The sequence below is a fragment of the Helobdella robusta genome (assembly GCF_000326865.2).
Source record: "Helobdella robusta unplaced genomic scaffold HELROscaffold_18, whole genome shotgun sequence".
Lineage (NCBI taxonomy): Eukaryota > Metazoa > Annelida > Clitellata > Rhynchobdellida > Glossiphoniidae > Helobdella > Helobdella robusta.
This window is the reverse complement of record NW_008703981.1, coordinates 3,181,462-3,204,058: the sequence shown is the minus strand read 5'-3', so window position 1 is coordinate 3,204,058 and position 22,597 is coordinate 3,181,462. Positions and strand designations below refer to the sequence as shown.

At 33.2% G+C, this 22,597-nt stretch overlaps 4 protein-coding genes across 4 annotated transcripts in view; 3 read left to right on the top strand and 1 right to left on the bottom strand.

Moving 5' to 3' along the window:
- The window catches only part of HELRODRAFT_76604 (hypothetical protein), a gene marked incomplete at both ends in the record, with an annotated part of 7,125 nt that extends 1,538 nt beyond the window's left edge, over positions 1-5,587 (top strand). The window contains 14 exons of the mRNA XM_009016541.1: positions 740-853; positions 1,168-1,226; positions 1,562-1,648; positions 1,962-2,026; positions 2,356-2,430; positions 2,616-2,732; positions 3,152-3,290; positions 3,572-3,684; positions 3,906-3,998; positions 4,093-4,215; positions 4,485-4,566; positions 4,798-4,913; positions 5,044-5,167; positions 5,304-5,587. Coding sequence (XP_009014789.1) covers positions 740-853; positions 1,168-1,226; positions 1,562-1,648; positions 1,962-2,026; positions 2,356-2,430; positions 2,616-2,732; positions 3,152-3,290; positions 3,572-3,684; positions 3,906-3,998; positions 4,093-4,215; positions 4,485-4,566; positions 4,798-4,913; positions 5,044-5,167; positions 5,304-5,587 — 1,591 coding nt within the window. The remainder of the gene's footprint in view (positions 1-739; positions 854-1,167; positions 1,227-1,561; positions 1,649-1,961; positions 2,027-2,355; positions 2,431-2,615; positions 2,733-3,151; positions 3,291-3,571; positions 3,685-3,905; positions 3,999-4,092; positions 4,216-4,484; positions 4,567-4,797; positions 4,914-5,043; positions 5,168-5,303) is intronic.
- Positions 5,588-7,875: 2,288 nt separating this feature from the next.
- HELRODRAFT_170744 (hypothetical protein) lies at positions 7,876-8,490 on the top strand (the record flags this gene model as incomplete). The annotated part of the gene is made up of 2 exons (XM_009016540.1): positions 7,876-8,008; positions 8,144-8,490. The coding sequence occupies 2 exons, from the start codon at positions 7,876-7,878 to the stop codon at positions 8,488-8,490; spliced, it is 480 nt and encodes a 159-aa protein (XP_009014788.1).
- A 96-nt stretch (positions 8,491-8,586) lies between these two features.
- Positions 8,587-11,395, top strand: HELRODRAFT_170743 (hypothetical protein; the record flags this gene model as incomplete). Its single annotated transcript, XM_009016539.1, has 8 exons — positions 8,587-8,857; positions 9,651-9,654; positions 10,070-10,130; positions 10,275-10,359; positions 10,598-10,684; positions 10,770-10,853; positions 11,000-11,109; positions 11,249-11,395. The coding sequence occupies 8 exons, from the start codon at positions 8,587-8,589 to the stop codon at positions 11,393-11,395; spliced, it is 849 nt and encodes a 282-aa protein (XP_009014787.1).
- Positions 11,396-12,389: 994 nt separating this feature from the next.
- Positions 12,390-22,150, bottom strand: HELRODRAFT_170742 (hypothetical protein; the record flags this gene model as incomplete). The annotated part of the gene is made up of 29 exons (XM_009016538.1): positions 12,390-12,590; positions 12,798-13,004; positions 13,117-13,170; positions 13,284-13,409; positions 13,537-13,574; positions 13,670-13,774; positions 13,892-14,021; positions 14,146-14,224; positions 14,314-14,553; positions 14,672-14,792; positions 14,890-15,618; positions 15,817-15,902; positions 15,970-16,045; positions 16,600-16,767; positions 17,018-17,094; positions 17,270-17,367; positions 17,476-17,562; positions 17,784-17,846; positions 18,071-18,184; positions 18,466-18,564; positions 18,709-18,750; positions 18,911-19,006; positions 19,118-19,198; positions 19,484-19,485; positions 19,781-20,018; positions 20,216-20,377; positions 20,577-20,687; positions 20,928-20,986; positions 21,991-22,150. The coding sequence occupies 29 exons, from the start codon at positions 22,148-22,150 to the stop codon at positions 12,390-12,392; spliced, it is 3,849 nt and encodes a 1,282-aa protein (XP_009014786.1).
- Positions 22,151-22,597: the final 447 nt, after the last annotated feature.

Genomic DNA, 22,597 nt, shown 5'->3' with positions numbered 1-22,597 from the left:
TCACTCACACAGACACACACACACACACACACACACACACACACACACACACACAGTACAGCTATAATTTTTTATAACACTGCAAATATAGACCTGCAAATATATACATACATACATATTTGGGGATTAATACATATATTCATGTCTATGGGTATTCATGTCTATGTGTATTCAATTTGATTATGTAGCTTAGAAGAGCTGTTATTTACTATTAGGTGTGTTTGAGTGTGTCTTTAGCTTTATGTATGTATGTATGTGTGTGTGTGTTTGTGTGTATGTGTATATGTATGTTTGTGTGTATGTGTATATGTATGTTTCTGTATGTATGTTTGTGTGTGGTTGTGTGTATATGTATATGTGTGTTTGTGTTCGTATGATTGTGTGTGCTTGTGTGTATATGTATGTTTTTGTATGTATGGTTGTGTGTGCGTGTGTATGAGTATGTTTGTATGTGTTTATTTTGGTTTTTAATCTCAGATTAATATGTTTGCCCACCTTGTCATTCATTTTGCATAGCCAAGCTGAGCCTGTTTAATTCTTCTTATTTTTTTTAATTTTTTAATTTTATGGAGCAAATAAAAATTTCGTTTCGTTCGTTTCGTTTCTCTTCAAATTTGTTTGCGTGTGTACACTGTGTCTCTATATATAAGCCATTATGAATATTTTAAAATCCTCAAGAAAATTCTCAACCCTAACCCCTACTAACATTGCAACCATTGTCATTGCTATTTCTCACCAGGATTGGATGTGCTAACTTCACAATACCACAACACTTACCTGACCCAATTAATGGCGTATCTAGGTCATTGTTCTTCCCTGATGAGGCTATATTCGGTGGTCACCCAAGATTTCGGTCAGATTGTGTATTTCATATGCGTATGCGAGTGTCTGTATGTTTGTGTGTGTGCGTGTTTGTGTGTGTGTGAGAGAGAGAGAGAAAGAGAGAGAGAGAGAGAGAATTTAAATATATTTTGCTTTATAATATAGATGTATGTATGTTTTTCTATTTATGTGTGTATGTTTGTATTTCAAATTTGTATGTTTGTATTTCAAATTTGTATGTGTATGTTTGTATTTCAGATTTGTATGTGTGTATGTTTGTATTTCAAATTTGTTTGTATGTATGTGTGTACGTCTGCATGGATGTGTGTACAATTTTTTTTCCAGTACTCTGAGTAGGAATGTTCGCGAAAGGAGGAAAGAAAGACCGGCCATCAATGTTCCAAGTCTGCCCCTTTTTTGTATTGCAACCAATCTCATTGGTTACATTGATGATAATTGTATACTATTGTAATTACTATTCCATTCATCTATTCATCTTATCTAGTTTGTCATTAATCATTTGTTAAACATGTAGCCAATTTTCGAGTGGTGTTTAAGAATGTTTTGAAAGTTTCGTTCTATAATTATTTTCTGTGAGTGTGTCTTTGTTTGTTTGTTTGTGTGTATGTTTGTATGTATGTATCCATATTTGTTTGTGTGTATCTATGTTTGTTTGTGTGTATCTATGTTTGTTTGTGTGTATGTAAGTTTGTGTATATGTTTATTTTTTCATGAAAAGTATTTAATGATAAGAAAACAAAGAGTCCCTTCATAGAAGATTTCACTGCTTTGTACAACAGCCTCAATCTGAAGTCAACAGGTGCGTGTGTGGCGTTCAGGTCATTGTGGGTGATGGTTCATTCATCCATTCATTCATCAATTTTTCCATTCATTCATTCATTCATTCATTCATCCATCCATCCATTCAGTCATTCATTCATTTACTCATTCATTCAATCATATATTCAATCATTCATTCATTCAATCATTCATTCAATCATTCAGTCATTCATTTACTCAATCATTCATTCAATCATTCGTTCAATCATTCATTCATTCAATCATTCATTCAATCATCTATCCATCCATCCATTCATTCATTCATCCAGCTGAATCTTCAAAGGCTGAAACTATTGCAGCAGCAAAACCCGACCACATATACATGGATTGCATGGGATTTGGAATGGGATGCTGCTGTCTCCAGGTTGTTATTATTATCATCATTATCATTATTATATTTATTATTATCATTTTATTATTATTATTATTATTATTATCATCATCATTTTTATTATTATTATTATTATTATTAGATAAACTTTTCCTTACTTGATTATACTGTAATGGGGGAACGAAGCGAGGATTTAATTTTTCATATGTCATTCCATCATCATCACGCTCGCTTTTTGGTTGACAAGTGCTGATGGCCTACTAAAAACTTCATTCTCTTAAAAATACATAATAATAATGATAATAATAATAATAATGATAATAATGATAATAATGATAATAATGATAATAATAATAATATAGGTTACATTTCAAGCCTGTAATATCTGTGAAGCTAGGCTGCTCTACGATCAGCTGACTCCATTATGCCCTATTATGGTATGTTTGTCACACACACACATACACACATACATACACACACATACATACATACATACATACACATACATACATACATACATACATACATACATACATACATACATACATACATACATACATACATACATACATACATACATACATACATACATACATACGTACATACACATACATACATACAGTTAGCACTTAGTGCCTCCAGTGCCATCTTCAGAGGTTATTTGTCTGATATTGACTGTAGGTGGCCAGTAATTTCGGCTTCTGTTGATGATAGAACGAGAGAAGAACGAGGTCTCGAGGTCTGTCTGTCTGGCTGTCTGGCTGTCTCTCTGTCTGTCTACCTGGCCGTTTGTCTTTCTATTTTTGTGTACATATCTGTCTGTATATTTGTCTCTGTGAGTGTATTTGTTTGTATGTGTGTACATGCCAATGTGTTTGTGGTATATATATATATATATATATATATATATATATATATATATATATATATATATATATATATATATATATATATATATATATATATATATATATATATATAAGCAACCATATAACATCATCAAATTTAAACCTAAAAACAATGTGCCCATGCTATTAAACAACTATCACAAACAACAACAAAACTGCACATACACACACAATCACACACACCCACACACATACACACCACAAAAACTCACAGAAATTTCAATACAACACACACTCAAACCTCAAACAGCCTCTGAAGAATGAGAGATTTGTCATTCAGAAGTCGAGATACGACTCTATAGATAGCTACTTATCCTATTGTAGTGATGAGTACAACGACATCAACATGGTTTATGATAAAGATATCTTCAACACGCTTACTAATAATGGTTTGTTTGTGTGTTTGTTTGTTTGTATGTTTGTTTGTTTGTATGTTTGTTTGTATGTTTGACTGTTATTAATATTGGTTACTACCCTGTTTTATTGCATAAAACAACAACAAAACAACATAATGTCACATGATACAAACAAACATGATATGATAGTCACATGATACAAACAAACATGATACAAACATGATATGATAGTCACATGATACAAACAAACATGATATGATGCAAACAAATGATGTCACATGATGCAAACAAACAAACGAACGAACGTAACAAAGGCATTGACAGACTGCTAGCAAAGCACATAGCACACCTCTTCATTCGAGATCCCATCTCGGTTTTCAAGGAGAAGTTGGACCTCGATGATGAAGTTGATACAGATCATTTTGAGGTTGATGTTGTGTTGTGTTTGATGTCGTTGTTGTTGATGTTGTTGTTGACGTTGTTTTAATATTTCTATCCACCATTCAACAACAAGAACAACATCATCAACAACAACAACATTTTCAACTACAACGACAACATCTTCAACAACATCTTTAACAACAACAACAACATCAACAACAAAATCTTCAACAACAACAACATCTTCAACAACCACAACGACAACAGAACATTCAGTCAACGAACTGGCAGACGATGAGGTTCAAGCCCCCGCCACCGAACACCGACATCGGATGGAGGGTCGAATTTAGGCCCATGGAGGTATCTTATTATTATTATTTATTATTGTTGTTTATTATTATTATTATTATTATTATTGGACTTTTAACAATTATTATTATTCAATAATATGTAGGTCCAGTTGACTGATTTCGAGAATGCAGCCTATGTTGTTTTTATAGTTCTGCTAACCCGAGTTATCCTAACCTACAAATTGAACTTCGTCATTCCTATATCCAAGGCGTGTTTTCGTTTCTTTGTTCGATTGGTTCATTGGTTGACTGGCTTATCAATGCATTGAATGATTGATTGACTGGTTAATTGATTGATTGATTGATTGATTGATTGATTGATTGATTGATTGATTGATTGATTGATTGATTGATTGATTGATTGATTGATTGATTGATTGATTGATTGATTGATTGATTGATTGATTGATTGATTGATTGATTGATTGATTGATTGATTGATTGATTGATTGATTGATTGATTGATTGATTGATTGATTGATTGATTGATTGAAAGGTGGATGAAAACATGAAGAAAGCGCAGAAAAGAGATGCATGTCGCCAGGAGAAGTTTTACTTCCGGAAAGATATTGTCACATGTAAGTTGCCGCTACAACAACAACATCAATAACATTAAAACACCATCAGCAATTACAACAACAACAACATCAATAGCATTAAAACCATCAGCAACTACAACAACAACAACATCAATAACATTAAATCCATCAGCAATGACAACAACAGCAACACCAACAACCACAACAACAACCACAACAACAACCACAACGACACCGCCAACAAAATGACAGGCAACACCCCAAAAGAAGCCGAAAGTCTGTGTTGTTGCCCTGCTAGCAAGAGGTCACCGCAGGATCGGGGCGAGGCACAATCAATTGACGATGAGTATGACCTCTTCACTATTCAGGAGATTATTTCTGGCAAGGTCTCTCTCTCTCTCTCTCTCTCTCTCTCTCTCTCTCTCTCTCTCTCTCTCTCTCTTTCTCTCTATGTGTGTGTGTGTGTGTATATACACGCATATGTGTTTGTTTGTCTAAACACACACACATACACAGGAAGGTGTCTTCCCCGGTTTGATGTCCCTGATAGAGAGGTACCTGCAGAGTGTGGATGACTGTGATGTAGATACCAGCTGCACCATCTCTCAATATCTTGATCTCATCAAGAAGAGGGCCTCTGGTTTGTTTGGTTGCTCGTTTGTTTGCTTGTTTGTTTTGTTTGTTTGCTTGTTTGCTTGTTTGTTTGCTTGGTTGTTTGTTCATTTGTTTGCTGGTTTGTTTGCTGCTTATATTCTCACACTCACTCACCTGCACAGGCAACCTTCTAACGCTAGCATCGTGGACGAGAGAGTTCGTAGAAAGCCACCCGGACTACCAACACGACTCAATAGTACCGGATTCGACTGCATACGACCTCCTGAAAACCTGCTCCGACATAACGTTCGGTCACGTAACGGATTCGCGCCTGCTGAACGATAAGTACGGATCGAAAAGTAACGAGAACATCCCGCCGGCCATGACGAAAGTGGATGCGGTTCATGCCAACATGGCCTCCAAACAACAGGGCTCCCCTATGTCCACTGATTGCTGTTCTGTCTGATGACGATGAGGATAATGATGAAAGTGATGAATGTATCTACGGAAATAATGATGATGATGATGAAGATGATGAAGATGACGTTGATAACGATGAAAACAACGACGCCATGGTGATGGTGATGAGAGGAAATGATTTGTATATTTTGGTTAATGTAAGAATGACGACTATGGTGGTTATATGTTTTTTTTTATTCCTGAATATTTGCGTCTATGTATACATCGTCAGTTATGTACGCAGGACGTGTTTTTATATTTTTGTTTAGTTGATGTTTGGCTCATTTCAATATGATCAGCATTTGTTTTCAAGCTAATTTAATTTTTATTTGTAATTATCGCTGATATTATTATTATTATTACTTATGTTATAATTATTTGTATTATTATTGTTGTTAATAATAATAATAATAATTAATTAATTTATTAATAATTAATTATTATTTGTTTTTATTTATTAACACTTAATTATTCAATGGCTCATCTAACTGTTTGTTATTTCAATAACACATCTTTATTTACCTAGTAGATATTGACCTAGTTACAAATGTCTCTTGCTTTCTCTCTTCTTTCTCTCTCTCTCTCTCTCTCTCCCCCTCTCTCTTCTCATTTCATAGTTTCATTTGAAGTTGTTTTATTTTTAATAATTATAATTATAGCTAATTAAGTATAGATAGATATTATAGTTTCTTTTGCCTATTATTGACCAAATAATAAAGGGGTTTACTGGAGCCGTATGTTAGCTTACTAGAATTGAAGTATAGACACTGTTAATTTTGCTCGATCGGCCCGCCAAAGATGCAGACTCCGATCAAGACCATAGATTTTGAAACGGAATTAAATACGAAGTATATCTGTAATCGAGACAACTACTACTACTGTTATCAAATAAAAATCGAAGTCTAAAAATGTAAAGTTTAACTTTAAAAGAAAGAAAACAGCAAATTTGAAAGAATAAATGTGGAAAAATCTACTAACACTAATAAAATGTCAAATAAATTATTCTTAAATTCTTATAAAATTAGTAACCTGAAACCGATTTAAGTCCCTTCCACAGCAATAAAATTAAGGTAAATTTTAAATGAGAACCCTGGCTGTTTGATAGTGAAATTCGTTAAAAATTGAATAATATTTAGAAGGTGGTCAGGTTCTTTCAAACCAATTTAGACTTCTCGACAAAATTTCTGACTACACCGCTGGCCCGCCTCGTGTTCAGTGTTGTTGATTTGTATGGCTATTCATTATTACTAATGTTAATACCTTTATTAAGAATAGCATAACTATTTTATTACATTATTTTAATTAGTAGATGAGGGGACAGGCGCTTACGACGATACTTTCACGTCTGAACCTAGAAATACCGCGAAACATCCGAAATTCAGATTAAATTATAATAATTAATTTTACGTGTATATTAAAATCACCAGCTAACAATTAATAACTTTATAATTTTAAATTATAAATAATAACTTTCAACGTGTATATTAAAATCACCAGCTAACAATTAAATAAATAAATAATTAACTGTTATCATTATTATTGTTATTATAAAAACAAAATAAAAATATTTTTTCTAGATCTATCGATATTTCAAAATTATTACATCTTCACAATTTTATGGATTCGCCTTGCACGCTTGGCTGGAGTCGCGTATAGATAATGAATGAATGAATGAATGATTAATTAATTGACTCATTGATTAATTGATTGACGATTTACACAGCAAGGTGTTTAATTTGGTAAATTCGTTTTTTTTTGTTGAAATGTGTTTTGACGAAATAGAAAAAAGATTTATCATTTGTTTTGTTTTTATTTGTCGTCCTATTGCTTATGTCCCACGTCAGGAATCGTTAACTGAAAAATATAAATAAATAAATAAAAATGAATAAATATTATTTATTACAATCAATTTGTCCTAATTTGGCTTACAATAACAAAGGGTTTAAATTTTTAGGGACAAACTATATATAAGATCGATTATGCTGATGTTTTCAAGCACAGTAATGTTACTATGTTCGGTTCTATACATCATTCCAGGTACATATTTATTTCTTATTCATAATTTTGTTTAATAATTTTTCAAAAGTAATAATGATTTTATAACTACTACTGCTACTACTACTACTACTACTACTACTACGACTACTACTACTACTACTACTATACTACTACTACTTTTACTACTAGTAGTTATAATTTAATCTACCTACCCGATCCTTGCAATGTTGATGAGCAGTGGTCGTCTGTCCTACTAACATAACGGGCGTCGACATACGAGTGCTGAACCAGGCGAACATGAAGAAGCATCCACCGCCCTGTTTTAATAACACCTGGACCCCGATGGAGGAACAGACGAAAGAGGAGCTGTATGGAGTCTTCAGATGTCCCTATAGTAAAGTCTTTCTGTATTGGTGGTTCGTCGACTTGGGTTAGTGTTCTTTTCTGAATATTTATTTTAGCAATTTTTAAAAATTTCTAAGCGTTTTAGGCTCGATTCTTCGTTTTCTTTTATTTAAAATGTAATAAAAATGTCTGAAAGTACATAATTTTTGTAAAATTACAGAATTTACATTCGAAAGTCGAGCCACTTGCACTGGCCCTGCGAGCCAAGGTCTGGGGTCAGTGGGGAAGCTTAAGTGCATATTAACCGGCAATGCTGGCCGTTACGCAAACATTAAAAAGGCGTCTATAACGTTAAGAAGAGGAGATGTTGTCCTCGGCTCGAAAGACTTTTTCCATAAGCTTGAGAGGAATGAAAACATGTTCATAATTATTGATGCCGAAGCTCCGGCAGCTTTCGATAAAGTCAAGGATAATATCTCTTGCGAAGTCTTCGTCTTGAAAGTCGTCGACGGGTTGAATTTCACATTCACAAAAACTACCTACACGAAATTAATATATTTTTGTTAGATTTTTTATAAAAATTAAAAAAATCTGTAGATAAATAAAAAAAAAAATCTAAATGAACGTAATTTTCTTTGTTAAGATTCAGTACGTAACGTAACAATGAGTAAGACCAAAGTCGAACGAAACAGTACAATACTCTGCACCGCAATTGGCAATCCGGTACCGTCAAAATTTAATTTCACGTGCTCCAAAGTCGACAACGATGGTCGGACATTCTCGAGCGAGTTACGCCAAACAAAGACCAAAGTCGCTTACCTGAGGATAAAATTCTACAAGAGTGGCGCCTACGAATGCGTCTGTGTGGCAAGTGCCTCCATATACATTATAACTTTCGTGGCAAACTGGACGGGGATCGTCACTGTCAACAGAGGTCCGTTATTATGACATTGTTGGTTGGGTGATTTATTGGAAAACATTCTATGGAAGAGTTATTCCATTATGTGATCGGCTGGAAACCGTGTAACTGAATGAATGAATAGATTAATGAATGATTTACCGAATGAAAAAATGAATCGAAAAATAAATTAAGCAAAAGATTGGTTGATTGAATGATTGATTGTAACGCACGTGGGTACATTAATACAATAGTAGTGTGAGATCCATATGATGATGTTAATAGATGATGATTTGCTAGAAATTTTTTGATTAAATACAATTATATTGTGGAATAGATGCATCAGAAGATAGCAATACTACTGAAAATAACGAAGACTTCAGTAATCTCTTCCACCTTTTTATTAATTATTTATTTACACATAATTAAAATTAATTACTAATCATTTATTTTTAAACTTATATTTTATTAAACTAATTAATTAAATAATGAATAACGTCTTGCCATACTCAACCCAACCTGAAACAAGACGGAACATCAGATGACGAAGGAGATAAATGTATGATTTGAATGCTACTCGATCATTTTATTATAATAACTCAATCATTGAATTAAACCATAAATATAATTAATTCAATGGTTTAAATATTTTAAAAATCACCTTTAAAGTTAACTACCCGGACATTTGCGATTTTACGAATTTCACAACACCGGTAATCACAACAACAAGTAATTATATGATAAATTTAATTAAATTTTTATAAACTATAGTGAAATTGAAAATTATATTGATGAAATTATTATTAATTATAGTTTTATTTATTTTTAGGTCAGTCAGTTTCAAAGAAAACTGATTTAATTTTGTTGTTTTGTACTGTTTTGCTGAACGATATATTTTGTGATTATCCAACTGATTGACTGTAGAGTTGTAAATTTGCTAAACTTAACAATTGAGCTAATTAAACTCAGATTTTGATGTATTTTCGAGTTATTTTTAGTTTGATTTCTTAAAATATTGAACAAATTTTAGCTTTTATTATGAATTGAAGTCATTACTATTAAAAATGTAAAAAGTTTAGCTGAAAATTTTTTTTGTTTCGTGAACAAATTTATGTGGTCAGCTTATCCCACGTTCCATTTAAAAGTTAAGTTGTTAAGCAGCTACAGTTTTCTCATTTTTTTTTAAATTTTGACTAAAAGTTAGTCGTCCTATTAATTTAAGAAAATGATTGAACAACTTGACGAAAGATTGAAAGAAGTTGAGAAAAAAATTTTTGGAAAATTAAACCCTGATGACGAATACCTGAAGGTTTGTCTTTCCTTTCTTGTCTTGCCTGTCATTTTGAAAAAATTTCAAAAAGATTTAAAATTTCACTTTGGCTTAACTTAATTATTTTTATATAAAAATTAACTAGCAATAATGTTTTATACTATTTAATTAATTTCGCCACAGATAACAGAAAGTATAAATTCTTTAAATTCTCTGGTCAACACCACTGTGATTGGAAAACCTGGTCTTGAGTCTCTCTTTGCTAGGAGTTAGTGAATTATTTTTGGTTGCTAATTTATTCAGTGAGAGAATAAAACTTCTTATCATCCCAACACTAATTTCGCATTGGCTATTTCTTTCTACAATTTACATAACAATTGAAATTTATATTGTATACACTTCTGTTTGCAAAAATTTAGATAATGAAATTTTATTAATTAAATCAAATTGAAAACATGCTTTTGTCTCAATAAGATAAATAAATGATCTATTACAACATAAAACAGTTAAAGAGTTAGACAAGGATTTAGAATTCAGTCATGTTGAGACCCAGGCACTTTCAATGGAGACAAAGTTGAATCTCATATTGCCAAGTAAACCATTACTTTATTTACACGCACATAAAAACATTCACACATACAAACATGCTTAAATAAATTTTACACAACACCTTTTTAGTGAAAAAAATACTGTTGGAGCAAGCATCTGCATTGGAAAAAGTTGAATCAATGTGTGATGTTCTAGGCAGTGAACACATCAAAGGTTCTTTTAAATTAAATTTTTCCATTAATTAATTGACTGATTGATTAAGTATTTGATGGTTGATTAATTGATTGAGCATTTGATGGTTGGTTGATTGATTGGCAGATTGATGAAATACTTTTCTGCCTCATAAAAAGTTGTGCCAGGCTTGCAGAGTTCCTTGTACTCACTGAGCAAGATCCATCTCCAACAAGAGGAGCAAGTTGATCAACTCAGCCAAGACACAACTGCACTGATTTCTCACTACAACTCATTAGTATGTATTTGTATCTATTCGTCATGTAGTATGAATTCCTTAGTATATATTTCAACTGTATTATAATAATTAAATATTTATAATTAAATATTCCTAATACTGTTACTTCAAAATGTTGTATTACAAAACTGTACGACAGATCAGCTTGTTATCATTACAATTTACAAGATGGAACAACAGCCTGTTGCAACTGGAAGCACTATGTGATGAAGATAGGGAGAAAGGAGAAGAAATTAAGGATGAATACGTTGATGGTGGTGATGAGAATGAAGGAAAGCTTGAATGAAATTGAACAATTTCGATTTACATGCATATATGCACACCTATTTATAAACGTACTCTCACCATATTTAAAAACATGCACGCATACACATAAATACACTCATACTCACATACACACGTACCGACAAAGACGTTAACATACAACATATCTGACACGGTATACATACACTCAAACAAAACACATCCAAACATTACACGCGCTAATACAAAACACGCGAACACAGAAAAACACACCACCACACTTCGCACGCAATTCAAACGATTCTACGTACACCAACAAACACTCATCATAAACATGACTCACCTTTCTATTCCATTCTTGGTGGTGGTTCGATAGCGTACAATGAAAACGAAAACTTCTAATTTATTGTGTAATTGTAATCATAATACATACTGCATGTCGAATTTAATTACAAATTTGTTATTGAAATTGTGTTTCAAAGAGCTTTTTCTTGCTTAAGTTTATTTTAGGTGCGGTTCTATGAAATGTTTTCATAATTTCGCTTAGATGTTCAAAATGTTAGGATAGGTGTCAGTAGATCAGGATTTGTTTACTTTGTCGGTGCTTGACATCATGATTGAGTCACCCGCCAGTCACAATAGCTGTCGCTTATTTTTAACGAACATATTTGTATATAGTTTTCTTTGTATGTGTGTTTCTCCTATTTTTATGAACATATGTGTTCTTTGTATGTGTGTTTCCCATTTTTAACACTTCACCCGCATTATTTTTTCTCCTCGCACGTGTCTGCCTTTGTCATTCGTCGTTTTGTTTCTCTTATACTCTTTAAAACGCCAGATACATTGTAATGTCTCATTTTAATTGACTTAAATCATGTTTAGTGCATTTAATATGGTTGTGGCAACTCATATATACATTTTCAAGTATTGTTAGTTTAAAATATGAGTATATATATATATATATATATATATATATATATATATACACATAAATATGATATATAAACTTATAATAATGTATACATATCCACACAAATCTAAATATTTCTTCCGACTTCTGTGTGCAATGCCAATATGGCATCAGTGAAATAGGCCATGGTACCAAAATCTCCTGTCGGACTGGAGTCATAGAAGTGGTAGCAAACCCCTCCCCTCGTTTTGCAGGCAGAGTCGACGGGCACCGACGGCTTGCGGATGTTCTTCGAAGGGGTGCAACATGTCTTCATCCTGTCTGCATTCTACGTCGGTGGGTTTTTTGTAAGGAATTTTTTTTCTTAATTTTAGCGATGAGTCATATTGTTAGATATACTATAGATAAAATAATGCCATCACATGATTTAGTGGTTAATTTAATAGTGTCTTTGAATGATATTGAATAGCAAGCAGAATGCATCTTAAAAATAACAGTTCGAGGTAATATGGTATACAAACTGAACGACAATAACCTGCTGTCTGAGGAACAAATTGACGGCGACGACGACTATCTCGTTAACATTTATAACCTTCTTAACGTTCATCTTAATCCTCTTATTTTTAGCCAGGGAACTCAGCAGATACGTGGCCTCTATCAGCAGTTGCAGATACTCAGGAGGCTTTATGAAGTGCAGTGTCGCGTACAAGACGGCCGTGAAGTTCAAATTGTATTTGCCATACTGTCACATTTTTAATTCAATTTTTATTCGATTTTAGCATTATTATCATTGAAATTAATTATTTAATTGATTAATCGATTAAATGTTGTCTGGAAAATATTCAAGTACCCACCCTGTCGGTAGTTTCCGGCTTGATGAGGTGGCCATCAAACGAAAGTCCCTTGCACTGTGGGTGGGTGTTTCATTTTGTTTTGCTACGTGAAATGTATGGAGGATGTAAACTTTCTTGTCAGTTATTGTTCATTATATCTGCATGTAAGTGATGCGTATTAAACGTACAACTCTCAAGAGGTCCCACACGTTTTCAATGAATTCGTCAGGGAGCCTCATAAGCGTGCCGTCCACAGACCTCCTCCTCATCCACACCCCCTTCTGAGTGTACGTATCTATGTGCTCCAGAAAGCCCTGGCCATTATGATGGTGATGATAATGACGGTGGTGGGGGTCGTGATGATGGTAATGACCATAGTTAAGATGGTGGCCATAATGATAATGACGAAGAAAGTAAGGCTGGTAAGCTAATAATACTAACCGAATCTTTTTGCGTGGTTAAATTTTGACCAAGCTCAACTAGAAAGAAAACAAAATTAATACATATATATATATGTGTGTGTGTTTCTGTATGTATGTGTATATACAGGGTAGGTGTGCGTACATATACCAACATATATCGATGGCCTTGGTAATTTCAGTTCCTTTGAGGGTTGCCTCGATGTAGCATTTCAATTCAAAGGGACTCAGACATCCCATGTAAATCGACGCCATGACCTCTGTTATAATAATAATTATTATCGTAATAATAATAACTATATTTTATAATATAGTTATAATAATTATTATTATAGTTATAATAATAATTATTATAGTTATAATAATTGTAATCCAACCGTTGCAGTCGAATCTAATACACAAATCAGTTATCATGGCCTGGTACAGTGCTTGTACGTCAATGCAGACCAGCTGATCGACGACTACTGAATTGTATTGGTATATCATCCAGACGTACACTATAATTTCCTTCAATAATTATAACATTTTTTGCAATATTCTTAATAATAATTCGAATTACAATAGGAGTAGTATATCTATGCCCTGATACGTGCAATGAGTGAGTGTGTGTATAAATTTGGAGAAGACTAACTTGTATTAGGCAGATCATAAATGGATTATTTCTAGATACGATGTTAATGATCGATTTGATATCCAAATCTCGATAGGGTCTGTATGTGTGATATACAAAAACATCCGTATATGTGTGTGTGTATGTATATGTGTGTATGTTTGTCAAATGCATCAGTAGGAAACAAACTTTGCAATGACAATTTTATTGTTAGAGGCACAGCCAACGATCAGTTGCTTGTGCCTCCTGGTGAGAATATCCGAAACCGCCACGCTCAAGTTATTCAGGTGAACTCCAATGGCCCCACCACAAAACCTCACCATCCACCAAATCTGCCACACCCCGGACATCCGGTACATTTCCGTTAGCGCATCCCTCACGGTCATGTTTAGTCCCGAATCTTCCAGATTGGGATGCCAGTTTATTCCTCTAAAATTAGGAAAAAAAGAAGTAGGGTGTGTTTAACATTTAGATAGGTTGAATGCGACGGTATTTGGTCAATAGGACAGAGAGTACAGTGCTTCTTAAACACACAATACAATCGAACCTGGAGTAGTAGAGTTTGTGGAGTATATGAGCTCGCTCCATGTAATTGTTTGACGAGTCAAAGAGTTTCAACAAATGAACGCACTCCTCTTCGGTTGGGAAGGTTGATTCGTTGATGTCAGCTGGAATCATCGATCGTGCCATTTGAAAATTGATTGCTAGATAAATTAAATTCACACACACAGACAGACAGACAGATAGACGCACGACACTACTAACTGTTGGTGATGACGAAATCGATGATCTGCTCTGGCAGCCAGTTGACGTCAATCCTGAGCCACTTGTGCTTCAGATCATCCTGATAATCCATGCTCCTCAGTAAGTTGTTGAAACTTTCAGTCGAGTGGCTACTGACGGCGTACCGTGAAAAACTGGAAGCCGTCGTGACGGCAGATTCTGAGAACTTCTTTCCCCCCTCTGGAACGACCGGCACAACGTTAGTCGGCTGTGCGACCGATTGAACTTGCTCATTTGTTCGCTGGCTCGAAATTGCGTTTGTCAAAGCTGAAGTTATCTGAGAAGTTAATGTAGTGTTAGCAGGATTTCCTGCCCCGTCAACTGGCGAGATCTTTTTATCCGGACTGGAAGCAGTCTTCCCGTCATTAATGGCGGCATCAGCATCGGTGCCAGTGGCTGTAGTGTTTGCGAGTGTAACAAGACGTTGTTTTAACAGCTGATCAATTCCAGAATTTAGTGAATTTTTAGTTTCATTTTCGACCTGTTTGACCTCATTGTTGAAGAATTTCATTTTAACGGCCTGTGATTGATCGTCAGTAGGAGATGATTGCGTGGAAGAGGTCAGGTTCAGAGGTGGAGGAGAAGTGGAGGAGATGGCCACGTCGGCCGTAGGTACGGAGCTGACATTTCCTGAACTCCAATTTGAAACATTCTTAGCGTTGTCGTATGAGAAATCGGAGAGTGAGGATATCACGGATAGAAATTCTTTCGCTAAATGTCAGAGTATGTGTGATGTCTTTGTTTTTTTTGTATGTGTGTGTGTGTGTGTGTTCATGTGGATGTGTTGTGTGTATGGGTGGGTGATTGTGGTGCTCGGTAGAAATGATTGCAATGATCATCATAATCCATATCGCCCTCATCATCCTTCTCATCATCTTCATCATCGTAAACTAAAATTAAAAACCTAACAACCCTCGCGTTTGCTGCCGGCGAGAAGGTCAAGGTTACTGACCAGGAAGGAATCAGGCGACCTCGGCATCTTAGTTAGTTTCACTCTATTTTTGTAAAAATGACGATGATAATAATAATCTTAATCATCATCTTAATCATCATCGTCATAACCTGACTCCGCCCACAAGCCCACTTTGAAGTTTTTTAAAGAGACGATTCAAGTCCGATGGAATTGACGGGTTTTCGCCTTCGTAGAAATATTTTTTCTCATTCATTCATCTATTTATTCAATCATTCATCTATCTATTCATTCATAAATCATGCATATTCATTCATTCTTTACTTCAAACAGATTGCAATTCAACCAACCAAACAATCTAAGTGGTCTACGAATCCAGGTCAACCAATCAATCAATCAACCAATCAACCAACCAATCAATCAACCAACCATTGCATAAATTATAAACCGGAAGGAAGAACAGTGAATTTTTATTGGACATCCAGTTCCTGCTTAGAAATTTTAAATTGTTAACAACGAGATCACAGTACATTCGCACGTCATGGTTCAGATAACAAGACTGCCTCTCCATAATCTTCATCAGTGAGTGAGTGAGTGAGTGAGTGAAAGAATAAATGAGTGAATGACGATTTAATAATTCATTGAGTTAATAAACGAGTGATTGAATAGATGGATGAGTGACTGAATGGTGGATGAATAAGTTAATGAAGTGAGTTTATGTCATTATCATCATCATCATGATTATTATTGTTGGAAACACATCATCTTCATCATCAACCTACCCACCCTAGGAATGAATATAAGATGAATATTTCTTATTGAGTAAAGCTGGCCTGTATAGATTACGTTGGAGGGACTTCGTTTGTAAAGTAACTCTCTCCTCCGATAATTTGAACCGTCCGTCTGAGAGGTGGTAGCCAGTGATTTCAACTCTTCTTTCATGTCACATGCTGCATGCACGTTCAAGATTCAAGTGTTTTGTTTGCGTGTGTGTTGTTGGCGTTTGCATGCTGCTCTCTGGATGTTTTTATGTCGTTTGGTTATTGTCTTGTTGCCTTTATAACTTTTGTAATTCGTGAAAAAATGTTTCAAAGACGACAAAGACAAACAGACAGACAACAAATGAAAACCAAAAAAACCTAGGCACAACAAGAGAGTTTGCAGGACGTCGTCAGAGAGAATCTTGTAATGCTTCCCGACTTCTGAATAAAGCTGCGACACTATCTTGTGCTTCTTCAGCAGCATCTGTGTACTTCTGCTCTTTGTCAGTAACACAACTGAAGACAATTACGAAATTGAAATTAATATATTTAGTATGATAATTAAAAAATAATTATTGGCTAACAATATCGTACAATGATAGCTAAATAGAGAGCTAGAAAGAAAGAGAAAAAGATAGAAAGAGAGGGAGAGAGAGAGAGAGAGAGAAAGTAAAAGTATAAAAATTCTAACTAGCCTTGAATCTCTTTATTCTTTTGGTATTTCTCTTTAGATTCTACCAACAAATTGGATAGGTTGAGCGAATCTATATGCTTGGCTTCTAGATATCTCTAGTAGACATGTGTATATATGTATGTACGTATGTGTGTACGTATTTATGTATGTGTGTACGTATGTCTGTACGTACGCATGATGACGAATTGAGCAACAAAACTAACGTTACTGATCAGTGAGATGATGATGTTTAGTGACTGGCATGTTACATAGGAGAAGCTGTTGTCAGAACCAGTTGACTCTTCAAATACCTCCAATGTCGAATGATTAAATCAATAATTAACAACAATAGCAACAACAATAGCAACAGCAAAAAATAACAACTTTAATAACGACAGTAAGACTACAAATTTTTTGAAAACAGTAAGAAGCAGAATAATAATAAAATATAATAATTATAATAAAATATAATAAACTTTACTCAAGTATAATAACAATTATTATTAATATAATTATAGCCATAATTATCAACTTTGTAGAAATTATCAACGGCCATATTCATAAAGTGGTCCAAGTATGTCTTGTGTAGGAAAGCCTGAAGATGATGACGACGAAAATTATTATTTTATTATAATTTAATATAATTTTTATCATTATTATCACGTACGGAGTCATTGATTCCACAAAAGAATTTTTTAAACTTTTCTCTACCTTAAAAATGACTGTCAAACATAACCATGGTAGCTAAACTGGCGACCAAATCATCAACACCACCACCACCATCATCATCATTGTCGTCATCATCACATCATTACATACTGCAGGCTGATCATCGGAGAAGAGAAGACTGAGACATAGGTAGGTATAAACTTCAAACTTATCCTTATTAAAATCCGCTGAAACTTTTGATGAGGCATCTTCATCTTTGTACTGCTCCATTGTTATTGGCGTGGAGGTATGGTGATATAGACGATGATGGAGATGATTAAAAAGATGGTGATGAAGATGACGATGATGAAGATGATATAGTTGATGACATAGATGATAAAGACGATGATATTGATAAGAAGATGACAATAAAGAGGAACTTAACAGAGTAACTTAGGGAAAAACTCATGCTATATCTTCAATAAAATTTACGCCAACAAAACCATTATATCAGTAGCAGCAGCAACAGCAGCCACACAACGACAACAACAACGACGACGACACACTTTTTCAAAAAACGATTTCTCAATAACTTCTTTGACGTCTTGCTTGGTCACGGCAAAAAATGGAAACGACGTCAAACCAGCTGCATTAGGATTGAACCACTGGGGCATAGGATAAATTAGTGAATGAATGAAAAGATAGGTAGATAGATGAATGAAAGAATGAATGAATGAATGAAAGAATGAATGAATGAAAGAATGAATGAATGAATAAATGAATGAATGAGAGATCATTAAATTACCTACCTTCAATGAAATAACTTTACCGACTAAATGTTTCAACATTAGCTGGGAGTAAAAAAATTTATTTATTTTCATTCATTATCACCAATAATATTAACTTCCTCATTTTATCATTACTAAATTACACACACACACGCGCACAAACACACACACACGCGCATACACATAGAAATACATACATACAAAATGAAACATATACATATACCTTAGCTTGTATAGCCTCGTAATGAAATGCTTCCACACTGTACTGGCCAAATTTCTGCTTGCTACTATTCAGTATGGTAAAGGAGTAAAGCACAGCCTAGAAGAATTAATAAAAATAATATAAATTATTAAGAAAATATAAATTAATAAACTAATTATTTAAAAATTAATTAATTGAAAAAATTTAATTAAAGATATCAGCTATCACCTTAATCATGAAAAGGGTTGATACTCTCATTGAAGTGTCATCAAACTTGATCTGATCATGTATGCTATCTACGTCTGTATCCTTCCATGAAATGTGTATCAAATTTAAAAATATCATATATCCCTTCGTAAAATGTGTGTCAAATTTAAAGATATCATGTATCCTTCCGTAAGATGCGTAACAAATTTAAAAATATCATGTATCCTTCCGTAAAATGCGAATCAAATTTAAAGATATCATATGTCCTTCCGTAAAATGCGAATCAAATTTAAAGATATCAACCAACAACATTAAGAAGTTACAATTGAGATTGTGTATTTATATCTATTCCAGTTAAATTATATTCATAATTCAATGTACACTAACTGCTTCAAAAAGTGAATGAATGAGTGGATGAATGAATGAGTGGATGAATAATTGAATGAAGGTAAAAAGAAATAACGTGATTACTAACAACCCTCAAGTAGATAGACTGAATGTAGAAGATTAAATTCTGGATGACAGAAACCTCATCAAAGGATTGTATGATTTTGAAGCCTTTGGTTTATGAAAGCATAATAAAACATACAGTATAATATAACGCCATATATAACTTTAACATGCAATATCGTGTAACAACATACAATATAATGGAACAAGATTAAGAAAGTAACAATAACCAACCAGCTGCTTGCATTTGAGCAAGGACCAATAGAAAAAAAGCTACGGTTTCAATTTTGGTCGGTCCACACTCTAATTGGTTGATAAGGGATGATCCAGAATTTTCCATTGGTCGGCCAGTTGTAAGATCAAGGTGAACAAAAGGATCAACCCCAGGAAAGTGCTTGCTGTATGCTTCATCTTTCTGCTTTACCTGGGCTTCAAAACCAGCCAGCACAGACAACATCATTTTCTTTGACATCTGGTAAAGGATTTAATTCAGGAATTTTCAAAAAAAAGTTGTTCAGTTAACACATGTTTTTGAGATTTCCATATAAATATTCAGTTCCTCTTTAGAATCAAACATGGAATATAGAATTCCAAAAACTAAATATTAAAAAAAAAAACACAAAAAACAAAGATTTTTAAAATAAAATCTAACACAAAGCAAAAGATAACCTTCAGAAGATCGGCAGGTAATTTTTTATGATTGGAAGAGAGGTTGGAATTTTTTGAGATCGAGATGGCGAGGGACCAAAGGGTGAGAGCAGCGTAGACATTATCATGCGCGCTAGCAATCTCCTGATTGTTAGGCTGTGGAATTAGGCCTGTTACTGGGTCCTACAGCAAAATAGATTAGTGATTATTAGGTGATGACATTTTGATATAAATATATCTAAACTTTATAATGTTTATAATATAATTATTTTTATTTTAATTTGACAACTATTTTTTCTAAATATAATATATATATATAATTATAAATGAATATTTGTTATTGAAATAATAATAATGATATTTTGTTACTAGCATAGCTAACCTGATTTTTAATGAAAAGGTTGAAAACTTTTTCATAAATCTTGGATAGAGGCATTTTCTTTGCCCTTGAAGAATTTTTCCTTCTGCCAAATGAGCCAAACAGCACAGATATCTTAAAAAGAAGGTTAATAAATACAAAGTTATTAATTATATTAAAAAAAATGATAGTTTTTAATTAAAAATATAATTTTCAAGTTTAAAAAATAACTTTTATAGAACATTTAGTAATTTAATCAATATATGCAATACAAATTGCACTATAATTAATACTAAATTTAGATTATTTTGAGCATTTAATTAAGTAGAAACATAATTAGTAATGCAATTAATAAGTAAAGAAATTATATCAGACCCCTCTGATGCTTGCTGTTGGACTTTCTACAATTTCTGACTCTGACTTGACCATTTGGTCTGTCGTCGATTTCATTATCTTAGTTAATGTTTTAAATTTCAATATAGAAACATCCGCGAAGTAAAAAAATAAAATGAGAAATTTGGTTTTTCATTCTGGTTTTTTGAATTGTGTCTCTTGGTCTTGAGCTTGCCCCATACCAGCAAGCAACTTATTAAAAAATTAAATTAATAATTAAAGTAATTTTGTTTCTGAAAATATAGTTTTATAAATAAATTTTCAAAAAATATGAATATGAATATTAATAGAATAAAAATTTCAATGAATGAGAATTTATCTCCAAAATTTGATTTTAAAAAAGAAATGCAGAAGCCACTTTGAAAATTTAAAAATAAACATTTAAAAAATTTGCGTATCGCGGATACAAAAAAAAAGAGAATAAATAAAAAAGATAACTTAGAAACAAACGATAATATTTTTTGAAAATTATAGCCTTGCCTTATCATCCTCAGTATTATACATATATTTGTTCAAATTTTTGGCTCAAATTTCTGTTTTGGTGGCTCTACAAGCAGTAACTTCGGTTTTCCAAGTGCTGTATTCTTTTTGCTGAATAACAGTTTATTTGAATTGAATTGAATTTGAATACATAAAAAGCAGGGAATATTTGCAATAAAACGTTTTATTAAATCATTACAATTCAATAAAGTAGCAGAATGCAATAAAATAAATTGACTAAGCGATAGAACTCCTTTGTACAGCAACAAAAAGCATTTATTAGTAAAATTATGGATGCGTTAATATAATTATTTTTCTCCATTTTTAAACACACTTTTTTAATTCTGTGATGTATTGCAACGTGAATATCTACATTTCAAGAGTAAAAAATGGCTTTTTATTCTCAGAAAAGTGATTTAAATAAGTTATCTAGGTTTATCATTAACGTTCCATTTAAACTAACCTATACTACTATCAGTGCAGAATGTTTTTTTACTTTTTTTTAAAATCTAGGGTTTAGTATAATTAGATTATTATCCTGTAGTTGTCGTTGTTGCCTTGCTACTGTTGTTGTTGTTATCGTAGTTGGTGTTGTTGTGGTTGATGGTGTTGTGGTTGATGTTGTTGTGGTTGATGTTGTTGTGGTTGTTGTGGTTGATGTTGTTGTGGTTGATGTTGTTGTGGTTGGTGTTGTTGTGGTTGATGTTGTTGTAGGTTTGGTTCATGTTTCGAAAGATGAGATTTTGCCTTATGTTTGATCTTTTCCGTTCTTTTTAAATCTAGTCTAGTCTAGTTTAGTCTAGTCTAGTCTCTTTAGTCTAGTCTAGTCTAGTCTAGTCTAGGAACAATCTAAAATAGTTAGACATGTTGGCTATTAATAGCTTAGAATACTGAATGTCTAGACGGATTGGTTTCTATTTAAGAATTAGAAAGGTCTATAGACTAGACAAGACTAGTGAAATGGTTTAGTTAGAAATTTAATGATGATGTTATTAAAAAAATAGTTTAATAACTGTCTGCTCTGCTGCTGTTATGAGAAATCGTTTGTGAAAGAGATGATGACGATGACGAAGAAGATGACGAAGATGACGATACTGAAGATAATTCGTTATTGAAAAATAGTTAGTTGTAAAAATGCTGAATAAATATTAATAGTATGCTTGTATGTGTAC